Source organism: Mchenga conophoros, linkage group LG12 (assembly GCF_057382185.1).
Source record: "Mchenga conophoros isolate Kocher_MC1m ecotype Shallow Benthic linkage group LG12, M_conophoros_male_GT1.1, whole genome shotgun sequence".
NCBI lineage: Eukaryota > Metazoa > Chordata > Actinopteri > Cichliformes > Cichlidae > Mchenga > Mchenga conophoros.
In genome coordinates this window covers 7,243,415-7,265,933 of record NC_140537.1, presented here as the reverse complement: position 1 = coordinate 7,265,933, position 22,519 = coordinate 7,243,415, and the positions used below count along the sequence as shown (strand labels likewise).

The 22,519-nt window shown below is 38.8% G+C and overlaps 1 protein-coding gene across 1 annotated transcript; it reads right to left on the bottom strand.

Moving 5' to 3' along the window:
• Positions 1 to 1,101: 1,101 nt before the first annotated feature.
• LOC146562065 (dynein axonemal heavy chain 5-like) lies at positions 1,102 to 22,314 on the bottom strand. Its single transcript, XM_085294960.1, has 16 exons — positions 22,165 to 22,314; positions 21,577 to 21,758; positions 20,259 to 20,393; positions 18,828 to 18,983; positions 17,176 to 17,358; positions 15,319 to 15,423; positions 14,933 to 15,071; positions 14,336 to 14,450; positions 13,825 to 14,015; positions 12,411 to 12,532; positions 8,916 to 9,065; positions 7,540 to 7,785; positions 7,157 to 7,376; positions 5,950 to 6,155; positions 5,513 to 5,716; positions 1,102 to 1,155 (listed from the first exon to the last, which is right to left on the bottom strand). Exons 1-16 carry the CDS (start codon positions 22,262 to 22,264, stop codon positions 1,102 to 1,104), a joined length of 2,508 nt encoding a protein of 835 aa, XP_085151086.1. The 5' UTR covers positions 22,265 to 22,314.
• Positions 22,315 to 22,519: the final 205 nt, after the last annotated feature.

The following is a 22,519-nucleotide window of genomic DNA, read 5'->3' as shown; positions in this document are numbered from 1 at the left end:
CTGTTGAGACTTTTCAAAACAAACTGAATCACATGAGAGAGTATGCAGAGTTTACAGATGAGAAGCAAACAAAGAGCCGTCAGACTCAAACTATATGTATACACCTGCCCGCCTTCGTAAACAACTAAATGCTATGTTGCCCTATCATTTTTTGATTGGTCCACATGGTATATTTTTTCACCAATAGGAAAGGCTGGGGGAGTTGGGAGGGGGACTGAGTGCTTTCTAGTGTTTTTCCTTATAAAAACCGTTTCTTCCCGCAGTAAATATAAACAACGATAGTATTCAGGAAGAAAACCTGCATATATTATACTGAACATAAAGTTGTTTGCAAAACTTGTGCATAATTTTTACAAATGTACAACTTCTATTCGCATTTCAAGTTATGAAAACAATTCCTTAAACATGTTTGTGGCTTTTACAATAAAAATGACAAGTATTTTCTACTCGGATTTTGAATTTTTTTTGTCTGAATTTAGATCTATTGTGCAAATATAGTATAAATGAAAAATTAACTCAAATTTCAGATATTTGAGGTTGTGCCAAAAAAAAAAAAGAAGAAGATTTTTTTAAAGGTGAAATATAGAGGTAAAATCTAAAGTAGTCAAAAACGGCCAATTATACTCTGGACCCCAGAGGGTTACTAAATACATTTACATGTCTTGGTGACTGCAGCTGGAACCTTGGCAAAAAGTGTATGTGTGTGTGTGGAATGCTAGCTACCAGCATTCATAATATAATAGTTACAATAGCAACAGTAACCAGGGGGGTGGGGCTTAAATGACAGAACAAAGACAGGCTACCATGATGTCACATGCCAGGCCACTATGATGTCACATGCCAGGCCACCATGATGTCACATGCCAGGCCATAAAAATCTATAAATAGGGGTGCCTCGACACACAGTTGTAGAATTCCCTTGCAGGTGATTTTAAGCTAGCGATTGAATTGTGTTTTCAGATGAAAGCGCTTATAACCTTCTCCCAAAGTAGAGTACTCTTCCTCCACCCAAACCTAAAATGTATATTTCTAAATACAGGGAAGCAATTGTATTAGAAAATAAATATAAAAATGAACACAGGACCATGGTGCCAAGAACAGTTAAGGCGCCATCTCATCGCGAAATGTGCCCACAGAGGCCAGAAGGCGAAAAACCTGAACACACATTCAGGAAAAAACCAGAACACACAGGCATGAAGAAAGTCATGGCTCAACCTGCTTGTGTGGATACACGCAAAGGGGACAAGCAGCTCCTTGAGAAATCTGGACTTGTCCCCTTTTATTTACAGAAAAACGATTACAGAATCGTTCCAGGCTACCTGCGTAGAAGAAAGGCAGAGAAAGAAAAGGCTAAGCAGGACAATGATGCCTGGTTAACAAAACAACAGGAAACAGTTAAACCACTGGCCGAACAGGAGAAACAAAACATTCTCCAGGGCCTAAAGAGGAGGTTTAATGAGCTAAACTTTGAATATCAATCCCTCCCTTTTACTATCTCCCCTTCACAGCACAAAAAATACAATTACAAAATGTTTCTCGAAGAGGCAATGAGTCAAGTTGAAAAAGACATTGCCCTTTTTGAGGAACATAAATACATTTACGTAGGCAGGGAAGATGCATCTGACGAACAACAGTTACAGCGGACTCCACTGCCACCCATTAGACCGAAAAAGACAAAGTTGACACCCGCTCCTCAAGTCACACAACCAACGAAAAAGGAAACTTTCTCGACCGACAACCTACCACCTTTTCGTAGGATGTGTGTTCCACCTATATCCAGAAGTGGAAAGCAACCTATTCCCATGACTGAGAACCTTCACAGACAACCTATTCCCACCCAACTAGTTATAATTCCACGACCTAGTCCTGTCCCTCTGCCACCTATTTGTAAAAAAGCTGAATCTACACCCCGACCACCTGTAAGACCTCCAATGAAACGAGGTGTAACACCCATCCTTCCACCCATTTCCACCAAAAAGCTGTAGTGCTGTACCGTTAGAGTAGTTTTTTAACTACCTAACCCCCAACCGGTCTTGACAGAAGCCGCACCATCTGAGCCTGGTTCTGTCGAAGGTTTCTTCTTTTTAAGACAAAGGAGTTTTTCCTTCCCACCGTCGCCCAGTGCTTGCTCAGATGAGATCATTTGATTGTTGGGGTTTTCTTAAACATAAATTGGCCTATTGAAAAAATGTAGTGGTTCTTACTACATTTTATTTTCAATAGACCAATTTATGTTCAAAAAAAAAAAATTACAGCAGAAAAGAAAGCATGGGAGACATCTGATGCATTTCATTGCTTTTTAAAAAATAATTTATAATTTATCTGGAACAAATAAAAGAAAGTAAAAATAATCTTTTGTGGATTCTTTTTCTTCAATAAGTAGTAGAATAGGCAGTTCTTTATACATAAAGCGTAGTGTTTTGTTAAAAAATAAAGTGGCACAGCGGCACTGTGTTAAAGGCCTGTGTTTTTACCATCAGCGTGACAGCGTTGTGTTGTTTTTAAGTACTGTATAATACTTAAATATGATCAGTTAGACAAAACCAGCTGATGACAAATGTTTTGTCTTGCTTTGTTTTATATTTGGGACAGTTCTTAACCCAGTTTACAGCATGATTTAGCAGATATACATTTGCCCTTCTAAACAGAGAATGTTTCAATTTCACAGGTTTCACCTCAATTCTTTTATCTGCTGAACTAGAACACTTCAAAATGTGTGACAGTACCAGTAGATAACCACATTTCTGCAAGTTTGTTTTTTGCTTGTTCAGCAACTTCAGCAAGTGGTTATTGATGTATCATACTTTCTTCAGTCGTGATGGATTCTGTTTTCAGACAGGGTAAAACATCAGGATGGTGGCTAATACGGAAAGAAAAATGGATGGTGACAGAAAAACAGAGATAGCTTATACTAGACAGAATGGCCTGCATCCCTTGCTGTGTTCTTTTAATTCTTCAGCAAGGCATTTGATGATGACTATGGGTTCTGGACTTCATGTAAATAATTTTCATCCAAATACTAAAAACAATCCTTATGCAACTTTGTCCAATTCATAACTGGGTACTAAAAGGGCTTCAATTCATGAACAGATGATGCAAGACTTCTTTTTAACATCTTTAATAAAAGCTACGAGTGGAAACTTTCATTTAACATCAAGTCTTGGCAGCATACAGAAGTAAAATATGTAAAAAAAATTGAAATTGCCCAACATTTACAGATTTAATGTGCTATATGTGCATGCCGTTGAATGCATATGTATAGGTTTGTGCATGAGTTTTCTAAGGCTGTGTTGTCATTCTCAGTTTAAGAAGCAGCACAAATACAATGGGCCTGCTGAGCCTGACAGCCATAAGCATCCGTCATAATGAAACTACCTTTAATGAAACAAGCTCAGGAACTGCCCCTAGACACACACACACCTACAAGTTAAGCACACTAATAACTCATATATATAATCTGTGAAATCTCACATAGAGTGCATTTTGGATGTAACAAGAGCACATCACAAGAAAGCAACAACAAATAAATAAATAAATAAATGACACCCCGCTAAACAATAAATATATCACCAGTGTTGGGACTAACGCGTTATTAAGTAACGCATTACAGTAACTACGTTATTATTGTGGTAACGAGCACGGTAACTAGTTATTATGCCAAAACCAGGAACGCGTTACTCGTTACTGGGATTTAGATAGGCTCGTTATTCGTTACTTCGTGTGGTGGCTATCGCGGAGCTTCCACAGATTCAATAACATTAGCAAGTGGTGGAAGCCAGCAGGTGGATGAGAGAAAGGGATGCAAGAGGAGAGACCCGAAGCGGCCGCCGGTCCCAGTGTCAGGTGAACTGAACTTCAGGTAAGAAGTTATAACCTGCAGTCCATCTGGGTCAGATATGAACCAAGTTTAGGTGGAGTTTATTTTCGTTATGCTGACTTTTTTGTACTGCGTGCTAGCTAGCATGACGGAGTTTCTATACAGCTGGGTGGGTGCTATGTTACTGATGTTGAACTTTATTTTGTTCATAAGGTTAATTATTAGAGTTGCCAACCGTCCCGTAAAAAACAGAATCGTCTGGTATTCAGAGAAAATATTACGCGTTTCTTATTGAGGTGAAAAGGAACAGTTTGTCCCGGACTTCAGCTACAATGAAAAAGACACAAAGCTGGAGTTATTCTGTGTTTACGCTGCACAGCTGCCTCTTCTTCTCTCATCCTCTCACCCTCCCTCTCCTGTTTCTACTTCAATCATGAAACTGATCAATGATCAGCTGATCGGCTTTTCTCTCTTGTTTATTTATCGCCCACTTTGCGGCAGAAAGAGGAAACCAGCGGATGTTGCGCTAAACAACAGCAGCACTTTTAAGCTTGATCAGCTGTTGTTAGAATTTATTTAATATTAATTTCTAGTATCAGCTGATGTTTGCTGGAGCCACAGCTGTAAAGCTGCTGGTCATGATGTCGGTTTGGATATGTGGTGAGTGGGAAACATGAAGATGAAACCAGGAGATGTCCTTACTGAATCATCAGAGCTGTGATGGAGAAACAGGTTTACCTTTTAGTTAACATGAATGAGTTGAAGGGAAGTTATGAACTGTTTCTGAGAGATAAATAACACCAGGATCCTTTTCTAAGCAGCTGACAGCTGGTAACTGTGCAGGGGCGGGTCTAGCAAAGTGTTGCCAGGGGTCCATGTAGGGAATTAAAAGGGAAAGGGGGGCACAAGGAAATACTTTCTTATTCTCATTTAAAATGTCTCACTTTTAAAAAAATAATTATCTGAGTCTTACAACAAACAATTGATAGATTGATACATATATACCATCAGAACAGTGTACATCACTGTCACAACAGTATTTATTTTCATTCAAAGGCTTTATGATTTTTCCTATAATGGTGGGCCGGTCTCTAGTCAAAATGCCCGGGACGATTTTTTTGTCCCAGTCCAGCCCTGTATGCAGCTCATCTGCAGTCTGGTGTTACCTACATCTTCCTATTCAGAAGGCAGAATTTCCGAGTTCTGAGTACAATCGAAAGCACCACGACTGCAGTTTTTGTGTTGGATGTAAAAAGCAGGCTAGGATAGAATCAGGCGTGGGATTTCTCTCGTGGAAATGTGCACATTATTTTTTCCTTTCTATTGGTAGGTGGCACAGTGCACTTGTGGTAAGTAAGCAAGCTAGAAGAAGAATCTTGCTGGGTATCCAGTTACGGAAGCAACACATTAACAAGAGAATTCTGAGTAAAACCAAAGTTACTTTCCCTAGTAACTAGTTACTCTGAAAGTAACGAGTAACTTGAAGTAACTGAGTTACTTTTGATAGAAGTAACTAGTAATGTAACTAAGTTACTCATTTAAAGTAACTTACCCAACACTGTATATCACAGAACTTAACTTTGAGTGAGAAAAAAAGAGAAATAGTCTGGAAACAGATGAATTTTCAGTCACTGACACAGTGGGAGTTCTGGCAGACACGTTGCACTAAGAAATGTCTTATTTTTAGAGACTGACCTGAATGTATGTTAGATACTGGTCAACACTGGAGCACTTTGGGATGCTGTAGCCCTTGTAGAAGCTAAATGCAGGTCCAAACATTTCCTCACTGAACCACACCTTGGCAAAGGTGTTGAGGAGGCGCTTGTCATAGTCGTCGGTCACACGACCACCGTATTGAATCTCTCCAATCATGTATCGAACTGTGTTCCAGGACACACCCTAAGGAGATGATAAAACAGTGATAAAGGATGACAAAAAAATTGTTCATGAATGTGCAATATAATTTGTGAGCAGACTGAATACATACACAGTCAGAAAGCTCTAAAACTCCCAGCAGATGGCTGTTGTTGATAAGTATTTACAATATCCTTTCTTTAAATCTCAACCCTTTTAACATTTTTTTATGGTCAAGAGTCCTAATCACACAGAATAATAAGCATTACTCTACCTACCTTCTTAATATCCATGTCATCAAGATGGTTTTGAACAAACTGGACAGTGGCATTAAAATCAGCCTGGTTGAACTCATAGGGAATATTCCATCCCAGGGGGCCATATTTCCTTCTCTCCTGAACTGTGCTGTGAAGAAAGGCTACTGCATACAGCATCGGCCTCCACTGCGCCATGTTACTGACATCCAAAAGGTCCTGGTTTATACCTGGTCAGGGACATGCAGGTCAAAAAGATGTACTGCATGCCCAAAAGGAGGCTAAGTGTAACATCTACAGAAATGTATTGAAATAATCCATAACTGAATAAAGTCAGTTACTTCTAAAACCAAGCATTGCACAAACATGCACACACAGATTTCCTTTTTAGCGAACAGTTAGGATTTGTTGCGTAAATGTGGGAGAAAAGATAGTGAACTGAATATGTCAGTCAAAATAATACCTTCTTTCTGATATAATACCAAACTGCAATTACTAATCGAAATCAGAATTCCCTAGCAGATCATTACATGGAGAAACCTTTGGAATGCAAGCGCGCGGATCCACACAGGTATGCACACGGGTGTTCACTGCTCGTAGACCCAAATTACACCTTTCTTGGCTGCTACTTCGACGCACATCTGTCCTGCGTGCTGCACAACAACATTGAATATTTAGTATTTACTGCTGTTTACACTTAGCTAGATTAATGCGATGGTGTTGTGTTTAGTATGTTGCTTTGTTTTTTTTTTCTGCTTGTTTTCTATAAAAAAAAAAAAAAAAATTCAAGCTGTAGATACGATCTCAATTCCCCTCCAGGAACCATGTCATCTGAGCCAGGAAAAGACAGCTGGTTTCTACATTTTAAAGATTCTTTTCTTTCTTCACCCTTGTTTTGGACCAAAACACAGACTAGATAACTCAGACTTGTTTAAAATTTTACTAACCTTGGGTAACATGGGTAAAAAACAAAATCCGGAATACAATAAATATAGCATCAAACAGGTGTTTCTCCCACATTTCCATCTTTTTATTCACTTACTTATTCCTATCATGGATATCACGAAGTAGAGGTGTTTTGTATATCTGCATCTCCAAATGTACACATCAATATTGGAATATATTTCATTCTCTTAGGTCCTCTTTCTTTATCACATAGATAAATTGGATCTATTAAACTGGCTAGTATTTCTGGACTTCTTTAATGTGAGCTTAAGTGAGCCAAACCTACCGCCATATGTCCTCTTAAGCCCTGCCTTGAGGCCCTGTGGTGGTTCATTGGTGAACTTGATGGACATCTGGAGAAGTGTGATGGGAAAGTGTCTGTGGACCTCAGTGGTCATCCAAAGGCGGAAGCTGTTGTTGACAAAGTCTGTCTCTGTCACAGTGTCCATGAGCTCATCCATGAAGTCCAAACCCAGGTGGCAATTCTGGAGTAAGGCCCAGCCACCCTGGGGACAAACACAGTAGTATGCCTATCATCCATGACGAAGACTATAAATGAGGAGTTCAAGAATTCAAGAAAACCCTAAATAATTTCTATAAATTCCAAACCACATTTTTAGAGACAGAACATCTGTATTGCTAAAACAGCAGTAATATCTCACCACTCACATTAGCCATAGTTTGCTGCAGAAGCTTGCGTGCGTGGACCTCTTGTCCTTGACCCATGGATACATAACGGGTCTCGATTTTCAGCTTCTTCCCGAGTGCTATAATGGAGTCAGTTGGATCTGAGCCCATTGAAAGGAAGCAGATGAGAGGTGTTCGTGGGTCCGACTCCTCCCACATCTTCTCTAAATCAAGAATCACCCCTTCAGTGTATTTCTCCCCTACTGCGTCCATTATGTATTTACGGGCCTAAAGGAAAGAATATGATGCAAAGCAGATGTAATTTTTTAAATGCTTTGTAATGCAAAGAGTTGAGCAAAGTAGTCCAATAGTATATATTGGAATAAATTTACTTTCTAGAAAGCTGAGAACTGAGATAATTCTTCAAAGCATTTTCTTTACTGGCTAACTCTTTTTACCCTTAAGGCTAGGGCAACTGTGGACTGGACTGTGAGTTTAACTAAATAAATTGGACTCCAGGCTTGTCTTCAGTGGGCCAGAAAGTTATCCATCAGTAAAACTGAATATCTTTTAGCCACTGTAAATATTCAGGCACAGCAGGCTGGAGGGTGAAAGCTGTATAACAACAAGTTACACAAGCTGCTTCTTATCTCAAGAAGAGCTTTGACCAAGCAGCTTTCAGTGAAGATTAAGAGATTATACATTCTTGTTTTGTGGTCCGTGTCTCATTTATGTAGCTGTATTTTTAAGTCAGGAGGTATCGCTTCCCAAGCTTTAAGCCATTAACTCTCAGATTAGCAACTTTAAGCCTTTTCTCTTTCTTTAGTGGTAATTATTAATTTTAATTGCAGTCTACAGTATACTATTGAAAATGCACTATGATAGAAATGAGAAAAGTAGATTTACATTGCCTGTTCTACTTGTTGTGTTGTATATTATAAAGTAGGCAAAAGCATGACCAAAAAACAGACCAGACAACCAATGTTTGGCTTTCTAATTAAAGAAAATGGATTGGGTGACCCTTAGCCATCCTATGCTGCTATAGGCTGGTTAGACTCTTCTGATGCTTTTAAAGTTTACACTGCGATATTCATACTGTTAATATTTCCCTTCTCACTCCTGTAGTTTATGTTTTGTCCTTGGTCTCTCTATGTTCTCCTTTTCTCTCTCCTCTTTACCCCTCACCAGTCGCAGTAGATGGCCTCCCTTTCTGAACCTAAACCAGCTTCTGCCAAGGACCCGATCATTAATTCTGGAGCACCGTCACCAAAGGCTTGTTCACAGGGGAACTTATAACAGTTATTACAATATTAATGTTCCAAGGAACTTTTTGTTTTGAATTGGCATTATATAAAGAAAACTGAATTTAATCATTGTATCTGTCCTCTATAGCCATGCATAAACATGTCTCTCCTTACTTGTGCGATGGTCCTGTCAGGACACCAGCAGCGTATGAGGAGCAGCCGTCTAAAACAGTCAAGAGACTGGTCATAGGAGTTTGGGACTACTTCCTCCTCTGGGGCCTCCTTGTCAAACCAAGCCTTCCACTGTTTCTCGTTACGACTTATCTGTAAGAAGACTTATCTGTGACAAAAAGCTCTGACGTGGGAAACAAATATAAAACAGGGCAAAACTTTAACTGCATTACAGCACATCAAAATCTGCAGAAAAGATAAAAGAATACTGTGAACACTTCAAACATATTTAGACACAAAGTGATCTTCAAAGTGGCCAACAAAAGAAAGCTAATAAGTAACAACAAAAAAAGACAAAAGAAGGATGAAATGTACCCTGTTTGACTATGTGCACTCCCTCGCTCTCTCTCTGTGTCTCGTCTCCCTTAACTGTTTCCGTGTCCCCCTCGTTGTCTCCTCCCGTTATCTCCCTGGTCCGTCTCATCTCCCTGAATTTTCTTTCCTCCCAGCTCCCGTGTCAAGTTGTGTGACTTGGTCTCTGTCTTAGTGATTCCTGGTTTACTTTGATAGTCTTCTGTCTGGTGTGCATCATGTTCAGTTTTGTGTCCCCGTGTCTCGTTAGTTAGATCACGTTCGGCTGGGTCCCCTCCAGTAGTTTGTTCCCTCGTTTGCCCTGGTGTGTATTTATGTCTGCGTCTCCCTCTGTCCTGTGTCGTGATCTCCCTCATTTCCCCGCTGTGTGCTCTGCCTGCCTGTGTAGTTCATGTGTATTCCCAGTTTAATAAGTTTTGTATTCCTGGCGTCCAGCAATAAAGCTGTTCTGAGTGTGAGTCTGCATTTCTGTCCTATCCTGCCTGCTTCACACAGCAATTCATGACAATATAGCTGAGGTCTCATGCATGGAAGAAGTCTTATTTATGGCACTTCATTTTATAACGAGCACAGACAGACACAACATGTAATGCGTGACCTAACTAGATGATTATGCAATAACAGGAGGCCATGAATTGACACTGCTGTAAACACCATGTGCTTCCAAGATGCGATCTGCATGTGTGATAGCACAAAATATGCCAACAGATTGTGCTAATATTGTTATGTTTATCACAACGAAGCACAAAGGAAACTAGACTAGCAGAAGTGGCATGGCAATCAGAATCAGAATCAGAATCAGAATACTTTATTGATCCCTGGGGGAAATTAAACAAGTCTGGCAATGGCACGGCAATAACCTTTTAACTGTATAACAGTGGATACAGCTCATCAATATAGCTTTAAACTCTCACATACTTTAGGATCAAATTTAGAAAAAAAAAATTGAGGATATACCCAAGACAGTTTAGCAGTCAGTCATAAGGTAACACATACATAGTGGAGGGACCAATTATTTGATCCCCTGCTGAATTTGTAAGTTGCCAATTTGTAAGTTTCACTTCCAATGAAATGAAAAACAGTCTCTATTTTTAATGGTTGTTTCATTTCAATTTAGAAAGACAGAACATCAACCAAAAATCCAGAAGAAACACATTACATAAAAGTTACAAATTGATTCACCTATCATTGTGAGAAATAAGTATTTGATCCCCAAGCAAAACATGACTTAGTTCTTAGATGCCCTTTTTGGCAGCCCAAATTACTGTCTACAGTTCAATCCACAAGATCATTTCTGAAGCAGTAGTAATTGTACTGTGCCCCGTTCTAATGCCAGACTGAAATTCACTTAACACATTAACAAGTAAAGACTGTTTTTGCTCCAAATTTATCGGAGATTCGATAATTTGAGACTGAGGGCAAGTGTTACTCTTCTAAAGGCTCACTTTTACATAACAGGTGAAATAGGCAGTTTTCCATTTTTTTTCTTGGAACAAAAACATACAAGGAAGCAAAAATTCAGTTTAATCCAATTCAATTTGATTTTAATTAAGGTTTATTTTTATTGCTAACTATAGGCTTTATAAAAAAGGAACGTTTTATTTATCTTAAAACAGAGGAAGTGGATAATTTTTTGAAATAAGATGGTTGCAATATGGTCTATAATTAGATGAGACACTTAGATCAAGCAAGGAATTTAAGAAGTAATTTAATGACAGAAACCTTAAAAGCCTGTGTTATGTATCCTGTTAATAGTGACAAATAAATTATAATTAAAATTGTAGTATCACCCTGGCTACAGCGATGAAAAGAAAGTGTGTACAAAGTCAAGACGTAGAAGAAGATAACTGAACATTTTCAAACATCATCACTAAATGCTTGACTAAACCTCAAAACTTCTGTTGAATAACTTAAACTTCTGAATAACATCGAAAGTCAGACCTGTCGTCACAATAATACTGCAAGAAAACTAGCCCATTCGCTTATACCATTGGTGTGTATCTTATGAAGAAATACACAAAGCCAACTTCAATGTCACTTTGCTAAAAGCAGAACAGTTAGAAAGTCCACCACCTCCTCCTTGTCTTTTTTTTTTTCACCACCTCTCTAATCCAGAGCGTTTCACTTTAATTTGCTACACAGCTACAACATCCAGGGGGACCTCAACCAGTCCAGCTTCAGTCCAGGGCTAATCCAATAACATCTAGCAAAAACGTTCCCCACCTGTGGGTGGATGTTGTTCTTGGAAAACTGCTTATTTAGGCCCAAATTACAAACTATCACCATTGCAAAAACTTCAGGCACCGACACATATGGTGGTCAAGTCAGAATCATAAATCACCTTAAACACGCATGTTTTTATCTTTTGTAACAACAGCAATGCCATGGATAACTGTGTGTAATCGAACAAAATTAGAAAAAATTAGGCAGGTTTCCTAATAAAGCTGTATTAACAACATCTTAACAACTAGTTTCTTTAAGAAATCAAGTCACTTCAAAGGGATAAAGCAAGCCCTGCTTCTAAATCTCAATAAAAATGTACCTTTAAAATATTGCTCATATTTAGGCATGTGTGTAATCTTGAAAAAGAGTATGCCCTTTAACGACTACTTACTGCAGTCAAAAAGCTACCTGCTGCTACTTAACACACACACACACACACACACACACACACACACGCACGCACACGCACACACACGCTCAGCCAAAAGTATTTGACTGGAAGTTTCTCCAACTAAGCTCATTTCACAGAGCACTGAGTTTTGACTCCACGGGGACCACAGTGCTGTCATTCATCCACAAGGGTGTGTGTATTTAAGTGTGAGTGACAGTCCATCATGATGAGTGTGTGTCTATGTACAAGAGGGAAATGAAGTGAGCCATGATGAGACTGATATTGACATGCTTACTAGAGCAAAGAAGAGCTGTGAAAAGTATTTAATAAGCACCTTGAGACAACTGCTGTGTATGTGAGTGTGTGAGTGTGCAGGTGTGTATGTGATAGATTAGAACTGCTATCTGAAGACTTAAAAGATAAAAGTCCAAGTGGGTAGATTTTCTGTAGGCTAAAGGACACTATCATACAGCTGTCAAGGCATGTCTAAATTGATCAAGTGTATGTTGTACCTGATCCAGTATATCAGCGAACTGCCAAAGTTTGCTGAGCTCTACAAGATTTAGCCAGGTCATGTCAAGGATCCATTTAGCTGGTTTCTGGGGGCAAGCCTTCAGATCCAAGGATGCACCTCCTGAATAATATGAACATGAACAATTACAGATATAGACACCTGCAAGTATAACTGGAGGATCCAATGCAAAAAATTCAATTTTAAACTCCCAAAATACATAACAAATGTAAAAATGTAAACCCAATCTTCAAAAACACAGAAAAAGTCATCAGAATTGTAATTTGTTGTTTATCAGGCCGGAGCTGACAGATGGTGAAGCTGCGTGCGTGCACCAGACTGTGGCTGTTCTGGTTCTGCCAGTTGCCATTGCTGGGTTTTATCCCCACAGTGAGGAGCACTCCATATCATATTCAGTGAACTGCTACAGTGTCAATATGTTCAAATTCTGCATAGTTTCTGTCATGAGGTTTAAAACCTGTCTACTCCTTGAAATAAACAATAAATATGGTTAAAGAAAAGAATAACAAACAGCAGAAACAGATGGCAATTTTAACAAACCTTCAGGCTGTTTTGATGTGAATGATAGCTTTACAGAAACCCTTGTATTTTCATTTTTATTTCAAAATGGTGTTTTAAAATAAATCTTAAGAAAAAGTAGGGAAAAACAGTTTTTGTCCAGATGAATATGTTTCAGAAAATCTGTCTGTTCATTCTAACAAGCCGTAAGAAATATCATAATCATGTTTACAACCATGTGATCGATCAAACAGGAAGTAGAGTGTTGTTAGCTAAATGATCTATTCGTTAGCTGTAGAATCTTTGGTTCTGGACAATTTGTGAGTCAGCACAGCACTGGCAGCCTTCATGCACTATGTGTCTCAGTATTCAGTGATCCCGCCCTGTAACTTTACATGGTCTAACACTTTGTAGTTTAGCTGATGGTGGAATATCTAGGAGTGAAGAAATTTCCCAAACTCACTTGTTGCAACGGTGGGATGTTGTTAAATTCTTAGTACTAAGAATCTTTGTCAATACAAGCCATGTTTTTTCATAGCTCAGAGCAGATGTGTTGAAACTCATAATTTTGGGTCTTAGCATTTTTATCTTTTATTTGTTTTCCTGCGTTACTGAATAGATTTCATTTGGCGTATTTTAGTAGATCATAGAAATATTGTTGCATTGTTTGATGTTATTTCATGTAACGAAAATTCTATTCTTTATATTTGTAATATGCAGTTAAATACCTAATAAATAAAGAATACTTATGCACATCTAAATGCCAGTAATCAACATGAGTTATGACCCCACTGAAACGTTCCAAATATTCAAACTAACCCATGGTTGCATGTGCTCACAAAAACAACAATTTACCCGTACAAACAAAACCTTCAGTGTTTGCATCTGCCTCTTACCTTTGATGAGTGTGAGGAACTCCTCGTGTTTGACCTTGTTGCTCTGCATGTCTATCTTCAGCGTCATCAGCAAAGTGAAAAGAAACTTGTGGTCCTCATACAGGCCCCGTGCTGCGTACTTATAAACTTCAAAGGTCATGAACTCTATGATGTTGGCGATCCGTTTACTTGTGATAGGGCTTTTAGAAGACCTTTTCAGGGAAATAAACAGGTCTTCTAAATAACATAGCAACTTGAAGATTCTGTTGCTATGTCATAAAATTATACTTGCCAGTAGTAAGAGTGAGAACTTCTCTAAAATCAAATATAAACTACTAGTAATGATTGCACAACTTCATGAAGTAATAACTTGCAGGTTTTTACATTAGAAAGGTATGGTGGTTTAAATGCACAATAGTTCCTTGATTTGAAGTTTGCAAAGACTTTCCAATATACATATAAACACACAACAAATTACTATGGGCAAACCAATTCATTAAGCAGGAAATGGTAAATATCAGCGTATCCTCACCTGGCCAGAGAAAGGTCAAAAAGTCCCAGGAACTGTCTAAGAGACGTCTGATACATGACATTCACCATACTCATCTCTGTAATCAGGAAGTACAGGATGCTGCCCCTGGTGGCCACTGGAATCACACAGGGAAACACAAAAGCACAAACTCCAACAAAACAAGTAATATCGTTCATGAGGACATTTTTAAACAGGTTTTTGAAAGAATGTTCTGTTAACTGTAGCCTCCATCCATCCATCCATCCATTCGCGTCCGCTTATCCTGTTCAGGGTCGCGGGGGGCGCTGGAGCCTATCCCAGCTGTCATAGGGCGAAAGGCGGGGTACACCCTGGACAGGTCGCCAGTCTGTCGCAGGGCCAACACACAGAGACAGACAACCATTCGCACTCACATTCACTCGCACATTCATACCTATGGGCAATATGGATTAACCAATTAACCTATCCCCATTAACTGTAGCCTGTATTTTTTAAATTAAAACCAATATGTCTCACATTTGTGTAACTGAAGGCTGACTGACACTTTGCAGGCTTACTTAGAAAAACACACAAAAAAAGAGGGAACTTTGTTTTTAAATCATTTTCATTTTCACTTACCTGGCCGGTACTCCTCTCTGGCTGCGTTGATCTGGATCTCAGTCTCTGCGGCAATCTGTAACTTCTGAGTGACTTCTTCAGCCGTACACTTCGTGTTGCTAAGGACAAGAATCAGACTCTCATCATCAACCAAGGAACCCTAAAAAACACACAAACAATTTTTTTTTTTAAAAAAAACGATTATTTTTCACAATTTATATCTTATAAAGCAAAAGAGAAAAAGAAAAAGAAGGCTGCAAACTATTTCTAGTTTTAATTAAAAAACGAGAATGCACAAAACTTGGCCCCAACCTCACCCATGCAAATGAATAAAACATTTTCTCACTGGTGGCAATGTAGTTAACCATTTCTAAAAAGAACATTTCTGACACATTGCGGTTTCTTGCCTGTGTGCTCGTCAGTCGGTAGAGAAGACTGTCTTCTAGTTCCTTCATCTTTCTCTTGTTAGATGTCACATCTTCCAAGAGGTCTGTCCTCTCCTTCTCCAATTCCTGGTGTCATAAAAGCAAAGAAAACACAACCACATGAGCAGATATAGCTGCAGGATGGTGCTAGAGAAAGCCTGTCATTAAAATCAAAGGTCTTTGATTCTGCATTGCTCTGATGAGTTGATTCTGTCTGTGGCTTTAGACCTGTCTATCATGGTGGCCTCTGGTAGCTGTCTATATTATTCTTACTAATATCTGCAGCCGCGTGAAGGTCAAGAAGCTGAGATTTTGGCAAAAAAAATTAATAAATACCTTATCTAAATGAATAGATGAGCAGAATCCTTATGAAGAATAAAAACGCCCCTAGAGGAGAGATAGCCTCAGGGTGATGATAAGACCTGTAAAGCTATGTTGTCGCCCTTTTCTCCGTAGTCCTAAGTAAGCCCCAGCAAATGACTCCAGCTTACCTCTTCTAAGTGTCCAAAAGTGTTATTTCTGCACTGGGGAAAGCAGGTCTTATCAAAATTTACACCACAGTCTTGCCTGCTGGGAGCATAAATTTGACCAGCATGCTAAATCCCTTTTAGAGTATGAGAGACAATAATTGTGATATTTTGTTTTGAGAGTGCGAGAGATTAAACTAAAACAAAATTTGTCTTGTTATCTAAGTCAAATTTAATGGTGGCTCATAAGTAGGCCGACTATCCACATCCCATTAAACTGACTGCCTTTAAGCGGGTATAAAAAAAACAGTCACCACTTCTAAGTGGCAGGTGTGTTTTAAATCAATTAGATTGCTATTTTGATTGTAGATTACAAGCATATTTTCCTAAGAACTGCTGTGTTGGACACTATCACAGCAGGTTGTTATCAATGATAAATGCTCTTTACATATAATGTAATATAATATAATATAATATGAATACACAAATATTTATGAAAATGCTTTTTTTTTTACATTTCCTATAATTTTACTTTTACTATGAGAATTATTATGGTCAAGACAGCAGGCTGGTTTGAAACCAGTGGGTCTGAGAGGACAGAATTAGTATTCATACCCTTTCTATTACTGCATATGAATGATTTCAATAGCTTACAAAGACAGATGTAAGTCATACTGGAGCTGAAAGCTGTGCGTAGAATTGAAGTTTGACTGAAAGTAAAAAGAAACGATTCAACAGTGATGTTGGGTTTGTGAAAACTGCACAAATTGTAAAGACAAGAAGCAGGGCTTACAGCTGAGGTAGTAGTTTTAGCTCTTATTTGATTAAATCCAAATTTAGTACACAGATACAGTAACAAGCCTCTTCCCATCTGGAATAAATCTTTCATTTCATGACCAGCTATCAGCAAAAGGAAAATTGTTTTTCTGTAACAGAACCAGCCTTTTCAGAGTGACAATCAATGAGTCCTGCATTTGGTGCATTTATAATTCACTAATCTATTCCCCAGTGAGACTGACGTCACTTGTCTGTGTCTTTGTGCGTATGCTTGGTACCGATACACGTGAGCACTATTTCTGGGTTACTTTTATTCCCCACTCACACTGTGTTTGACCAAAGCAGGGCGGTTGCAATTGTTTGTATTCAAATGGCGTTCTGATGTCACAGTACAGAGAAAATGAGATTGGGAAAGATGTAGAGAGTCTGCATTTAAATGTTGTTCAAGATTTATTTCAGGTTCTACAAGGATGCACATAAGCAGTATTAATGCAGGGGTACAGTCTAATAGTACATTATGCTAACCTAATTTAAATATGTTCCTTAATTATGTATCGTCTGGCTTTAGTGGCTACCATTTTGAGTACTTGTATACCTGCTTTTCAGTGAGGATGACTCTGCCCAGCAGCTGGTCCTCCAGTCCTCTCATGGTGACAGTGAAGTCAATGATGGAGGTGCGAGCACTTATTTCAGGAGTGTAAGCCGGGTTAGGCAGCTTGGTGGTCATATACAACCTGAAGCCCTTCATCACATCCACTTCTTTGTCACCAAGCTTCACCTGCAAGAGGGTGTATGTGTGTTATTGTTTAGAATATTAAGTCTTACAAATAACATAATAAAGAGCTCAGAGTTGGAATTACTGGTTGGAGTTCTGGTTTTCCATTGGAAATTAATGTGGGTGTATTTGGATGCTAAAAGTTCATATTTTTAGCATCCAAAAGTGCAGAATTAATTTAGAGTGTTTTCAGGAAATTGGAATTGTTCAAATCTTTATTAGCAACACAGAAAAGACATTTGCGCACAATATAAATGTTTTTTCTCCAAAAGCGCAAACCATTTTTTCCATTAAAAACATATGAATGTCCTGTTGTACCCAGAGTCTACTTCCAAAGCTTAATTTGGGGTCGTCATTTAGGCTAATGAAACCAAAACCACTCAAACTGTGATCTGCAATTTTCCCAACTACAATTATCTTCAACATTACATAAAACTGAAGCTGCAATAGAGTCAAAATCGGTGCATTTCGCATCTCAGGAACAGGAAGCACTCTGCAAAAGTATGCTGCAATTTCAGCCTTCATCCTGTAAAATCATTTGATTTTTTTATTTTTGTTTTTTTACTAACATGCCCCCAAACACCCACAACTCACGCAACAGCATCAGGTAGCTCCAGTTTGTTTATTTCGCCCCCCAAAAAATAATATTCATTCAAATCAACCAACATCCCATCTGCACTGGCTCAATGCTCCACAGCCTGAACTCCTTTGCATTAGAATGTGAGCTAATACAGGATACCGAATGCACTTTGTGTACTGTATTTAATTTGATGTTACTTTAACAACTGATTGAGTTCGATTTATGTGGTGAATTTAACTTGTTTGGCATCAACAAAAATGATGGAAATAAAAAAGAAAAGGAAGTTTCATTATGCAACAGAAGTCTGTTAAAGTATCGACACTTGCCCTTGTTCTAAGTGGTGACATATTGAATGTTTGTTTCCCTGAGTATGTCTTAAAATTTTATATTTTATTGTATTTTTTGTTAATGTAGCTTTCAAAACTGTCTGAACACCCAAAGCAGAGTCAAGAGAACCAACTGTGCCTTTTTGACAAGATCTAATGATGCCGACCTTCTATAAAAAACAGCAAAATAAAGGAGGAAATAGTACAATGTACACTGCACAGTGTAAACCCTTTTCCCAGACTTACCAAGTACATTTTAATCTGTCTCAAAAGAATTAATATGATCTAGGAAATGTGGTCTGGCTGCCAATGATACTCATACTTAAAACTCTCTTCTAGTCGACACTACCTGTGCAGTGTCAGCGAGAGAGCTTGTTTTTCTCTGTCTGAGCTAATCAAGCTCTATCAGTCCAGGTGTGACAGCTGGCGTGCCAAGGAGAAGCTGGCAAAGTCTCATCATACTGACCACTAGTCTTTGAACATGCCTGCCAATTTCATACCCTTCTAACTAAAAGTAAAATCTAACACATGGATCTAAGTAGGATTATTTCGTTCTGTGTTGTTACCTTGTAAGTGGAGCCGGTTTTGATGAAGTTTTTCTCAAGTATGTTGTCAAGCGCAGGGTCCAACTCCTCCCCCACATCCTCAATCAAAAGGGGTCGACCAAGAGACAAACTGTCCTCTAGGTGGTTCTTGAAGTACTTGTGATTCAGTGAGGTGATCTGAGATCAGACAAGAAAACACATTTTAAAATGGTAATTGTCTGATTTCAATGTGCAGTTTGGATGACCACCACCACAGAGCCTGATATTGTCCTGAGGATATGAAATAAATGGGCTAAATGTGAGAAGATTTTACAAAACAGACAAAAATACTGATTTTACTGTACGATACAATAACCTTCCTATGTGACCACAGCAGCAATAATATTTGTCTCCAACAGGAGTAGGAGACACATGTGTGGTTTCCTCACTTTTCCTTCAAAGCTACAAAGGTCAGCCTCTATGTGCGGATTCTGACTGTTCAAGCTAACAAAGAATTGCTTTTCAAGTGAGCCATTTTTAGAAAAAAATAAATAAACTTTTTCTAATGATGTGACCTGAAGAAAGGGTTGAAACCTACCGCTGGAGGAAATGTGTCTCCAGGATGCTCATAATGGGATTTCAGAATGCATTCACTCGGCTTAGAGATTGCCCCTAACAGGGTCAGCGACTTTTGCTTAGCTTATTATGTCTGCAGAATTGGTGGTAGTTTTTTTGTGGGGGGTTTTGACATTGTGCTCTGTATACTGGATAGCAGGAAGGACCAAGGGCATTAAAGAATTTAGTACCACAGTTACTAACAAGCAATGATGATCCACAAGGCCAGTAACATTGTGGGGATGGAGCTGCACTCTCTAAATGTGGTGTCAGAGAGAAGGATGTTTTCCAAGATAAGGACAATGCTGGACAATACCTCCCACCCAGTCACAGGAGCACGTTCAGTGAGAGACTGAGATTACCCAAATGCACCACTGAATGACACAGGAAATAATTCCTGCCGGTGGCTCTCTCTCTGTAAAATTCATGAATCTAAACCACCAGTACACACTGCAGTAGTTGCACACACTTATGATCTGCACATCCTATACAGGAATATAAGGGCACTGCAATTTCAGCTTTGTCTATATTCAGTGTTGTCTAATATATTTATAATTGGAGCTATTTTCGTTTATTAGAGCTGTTTTGTTCTATTTTTAAATTAGTATTATTTCATTGGTACTTTAACTTGGTAGTAACTGTTCTTACTTGGAACTGTGAACACACAATTTCCTCTAGGATTCTGATTCTGATATTAGAGGCCACTAAAAATCAAAATGGGCACAGGACATTTGGACTGGTGAAGAAGACTAGGTATAATGCAAAAGGCTGCATGACGGATGGATGAATGGATGCATTCATTTAACTTTTATATGCTTCAGACATTGAAACGAAATTGTAGAAGATAGTTTTGCAAACCTGTAGCTCATTCTTGGCTTCTTTGTTCTTGATCCAGATTTTTCCCTGTGTCTGTGGGTCAATAAGGAGGGGGAAGCGGGCAGCTTTGGTTACAATAATGCCATTGTGAATGGACAGGTCATCATTTGGCAAACCCTGTAAGACACAACATGAATAAATGGTGAGGGTCAATCTTGATGCTTAACAGTATCTCCACCAATGATAAATGGTCCAGCAATCAATGTTTCCTGGGATCCTCGTTTAAAGATAAATAAAAGATATTAGCAGCTACCAGTGCTACCCATCAGCGTTTTAGTAGCACCTATGGTATCAGTTTAAAAATCCTAAATTGTCTGGTTTTCAAGTTATCTGATTTACAAACTGGGCGTCCACACCACCCGGTTGGCGACCCAGCAGACTGACAACAACACCATATCAGCTTTTTACTGCTGAGGGGTAAAAAAAAATATGACTGTTAACATAAACTAACATTTACACAAACGTTAAAACAACTTAAGCTAACAAAAATGTTAGCAATTCTAGTTAGATTCCCATATATTCACAAAACTTATTTCAACTACTAACTACTACATTACTGTTACTACAACCAACAATAATAATAATGACGCTATCAGTTAATTTTTAATTAACCTAATTACCTTATTTTCCGCAGGATTTTAAGGTGCACATAAAATCCTTTAATTTTCTCAAAAATCGACAGTGAGCCTTATGTATGAATTCTGGTTGTGCCGATTTTATGTGGTACACAGCACTCAAAAATCTGTCAAAACATGTTTTAGTACAACTATGTTTTGGTAAGCTACGAAGAATTGATTGTCAGAGCGTTATGACAACCGTAGTCAAGAGCCTTGCGGAACAATCTGGGTGCAAAACTCCGTCAGTTTCAGGACAGGTCCCAAAGTCGAACAAACAGTGCGACATCACAGAGAGTTAACTGTCTAAATTCTTTCACATTTAATAAAATGATCAGCGTTGCTGATTTACCAGGTGTAACGATTACGTTTAACATACAGGCATCCATGAAAACAGAATTTATAAGATTATAGTTATAGGTTAGATTAGAGTTATAGGTTAGCAGGAAGTTAGCTCGCTAGTTTCCGTCTAAACATGATATACCATGTTATGACTGAGAGATTTCTGAAAAAAATTAAAACATACAGCTCTGCTATGGCTTCCAGCATAAATGAAGACAGAAAACTAAACAGCAGTGATGCTTGTAGGGTTACTGGGTTGGGCTAGCTGGTATATAATGCTGTGCTACATTACATGTGGCATTAATATGTAAAAACATCTTTAATTAGCAAAATAGATCACTGACCTGAAGGTTCCATTCACTAACTGTGGGCGCATCAATGAGCAGTTCAGTCAGATTGAGGTTGTTACCAAACGGGATGTAACGTTGCTTCAGCTCTCGCTGCCAGTCGTTCAGCAGAAGGTTACGAAACTCCTGATTGAAAGGTCCTGAGTAAGAAAGAAAGGCTGTGGCCAGAAGAACATCACCTGGAACAGGAACAAGCGTTGTTACGTGTACATACTTATCAGTACACATCAGTGTATCAGTTACATATTAATCAGATGTGGCACTGCCTATGCACTGAAATGAGAACATGCCTAAATATTAGTGGGGTAATTTTAAAAGTGCAAGAAATTCCATGTCAAACAGTAGCATCACGACCATCCCGCTGATAAATTAAAAACATTAGCATACAATAACGACATGACAGATTAAGGTTATAACTCCAAGTATAACTGCATCATCAGACAGAGATTTTTCACTTCACTGCACATTATTTATCCACAGAACATTTCCCATATCACACAAAGAACTTCATATTATTATGATAGATATTTGTTATTATGTTGCAGAGGCTAACTCTATGTTTTTGAAACCTGCTGTGAAACCCACCCACGAGCCGTTTGGTTTGGACAGCAAACTCTTTGCTCTGTTCCGTCCATCTCTCCTTCTCGCCAGCGAGACCGCTGATGAGACTGGACGCTGTCTGCATCTTGTGTCTGCAGCGCTCAGCATCCTCCAGCAGCGTCTGATGGGAAAGGGGCCCGCAAACAGGTCAGTAGGTTGATGTGTCTATTTAGCCTTGTGTGTCTGTCCAAGTGTGTCTGCCTCTATCCAAGTCTTATTCCACCATCTGCACATTCGTGGATTAAACCCCTAAAAGCTCATCTCTGTTCATCAGAATTACATACCCATCATCATTATCTAACTTAGTACGCATGAATCTAAGAATATTTGCCTCTTCCCT

What these genes read in the sequence shown, in the direction of transcription:
- LOC146562065 (XM_085294960.1), bottom strand. Translation starts at nt 22,264, where the DNA reads ATGCAGACAGCGTCCAGTCTCATCAGCGGTCTCGCTGGCGAGAAGGAG. An exon ending in CCAAACCAAACGGCTCGTGG is followed by an intron (nt 21,759 to 22,164) that starts GTGGGTTTCACA and finishes TTCCTGTTCCAG; the next exon opens with GTGATGTTCTTCTGGCCACA. An exon ending in TTTGACCTTTCTCTGGCCAG is followed by an intron (nt 14,016 to 14,335) that starts GTGAGGATACGC and finishes TTCCCTGAAAAG; the next exon opens with GTCTTCTAAAAGCCCTATCA.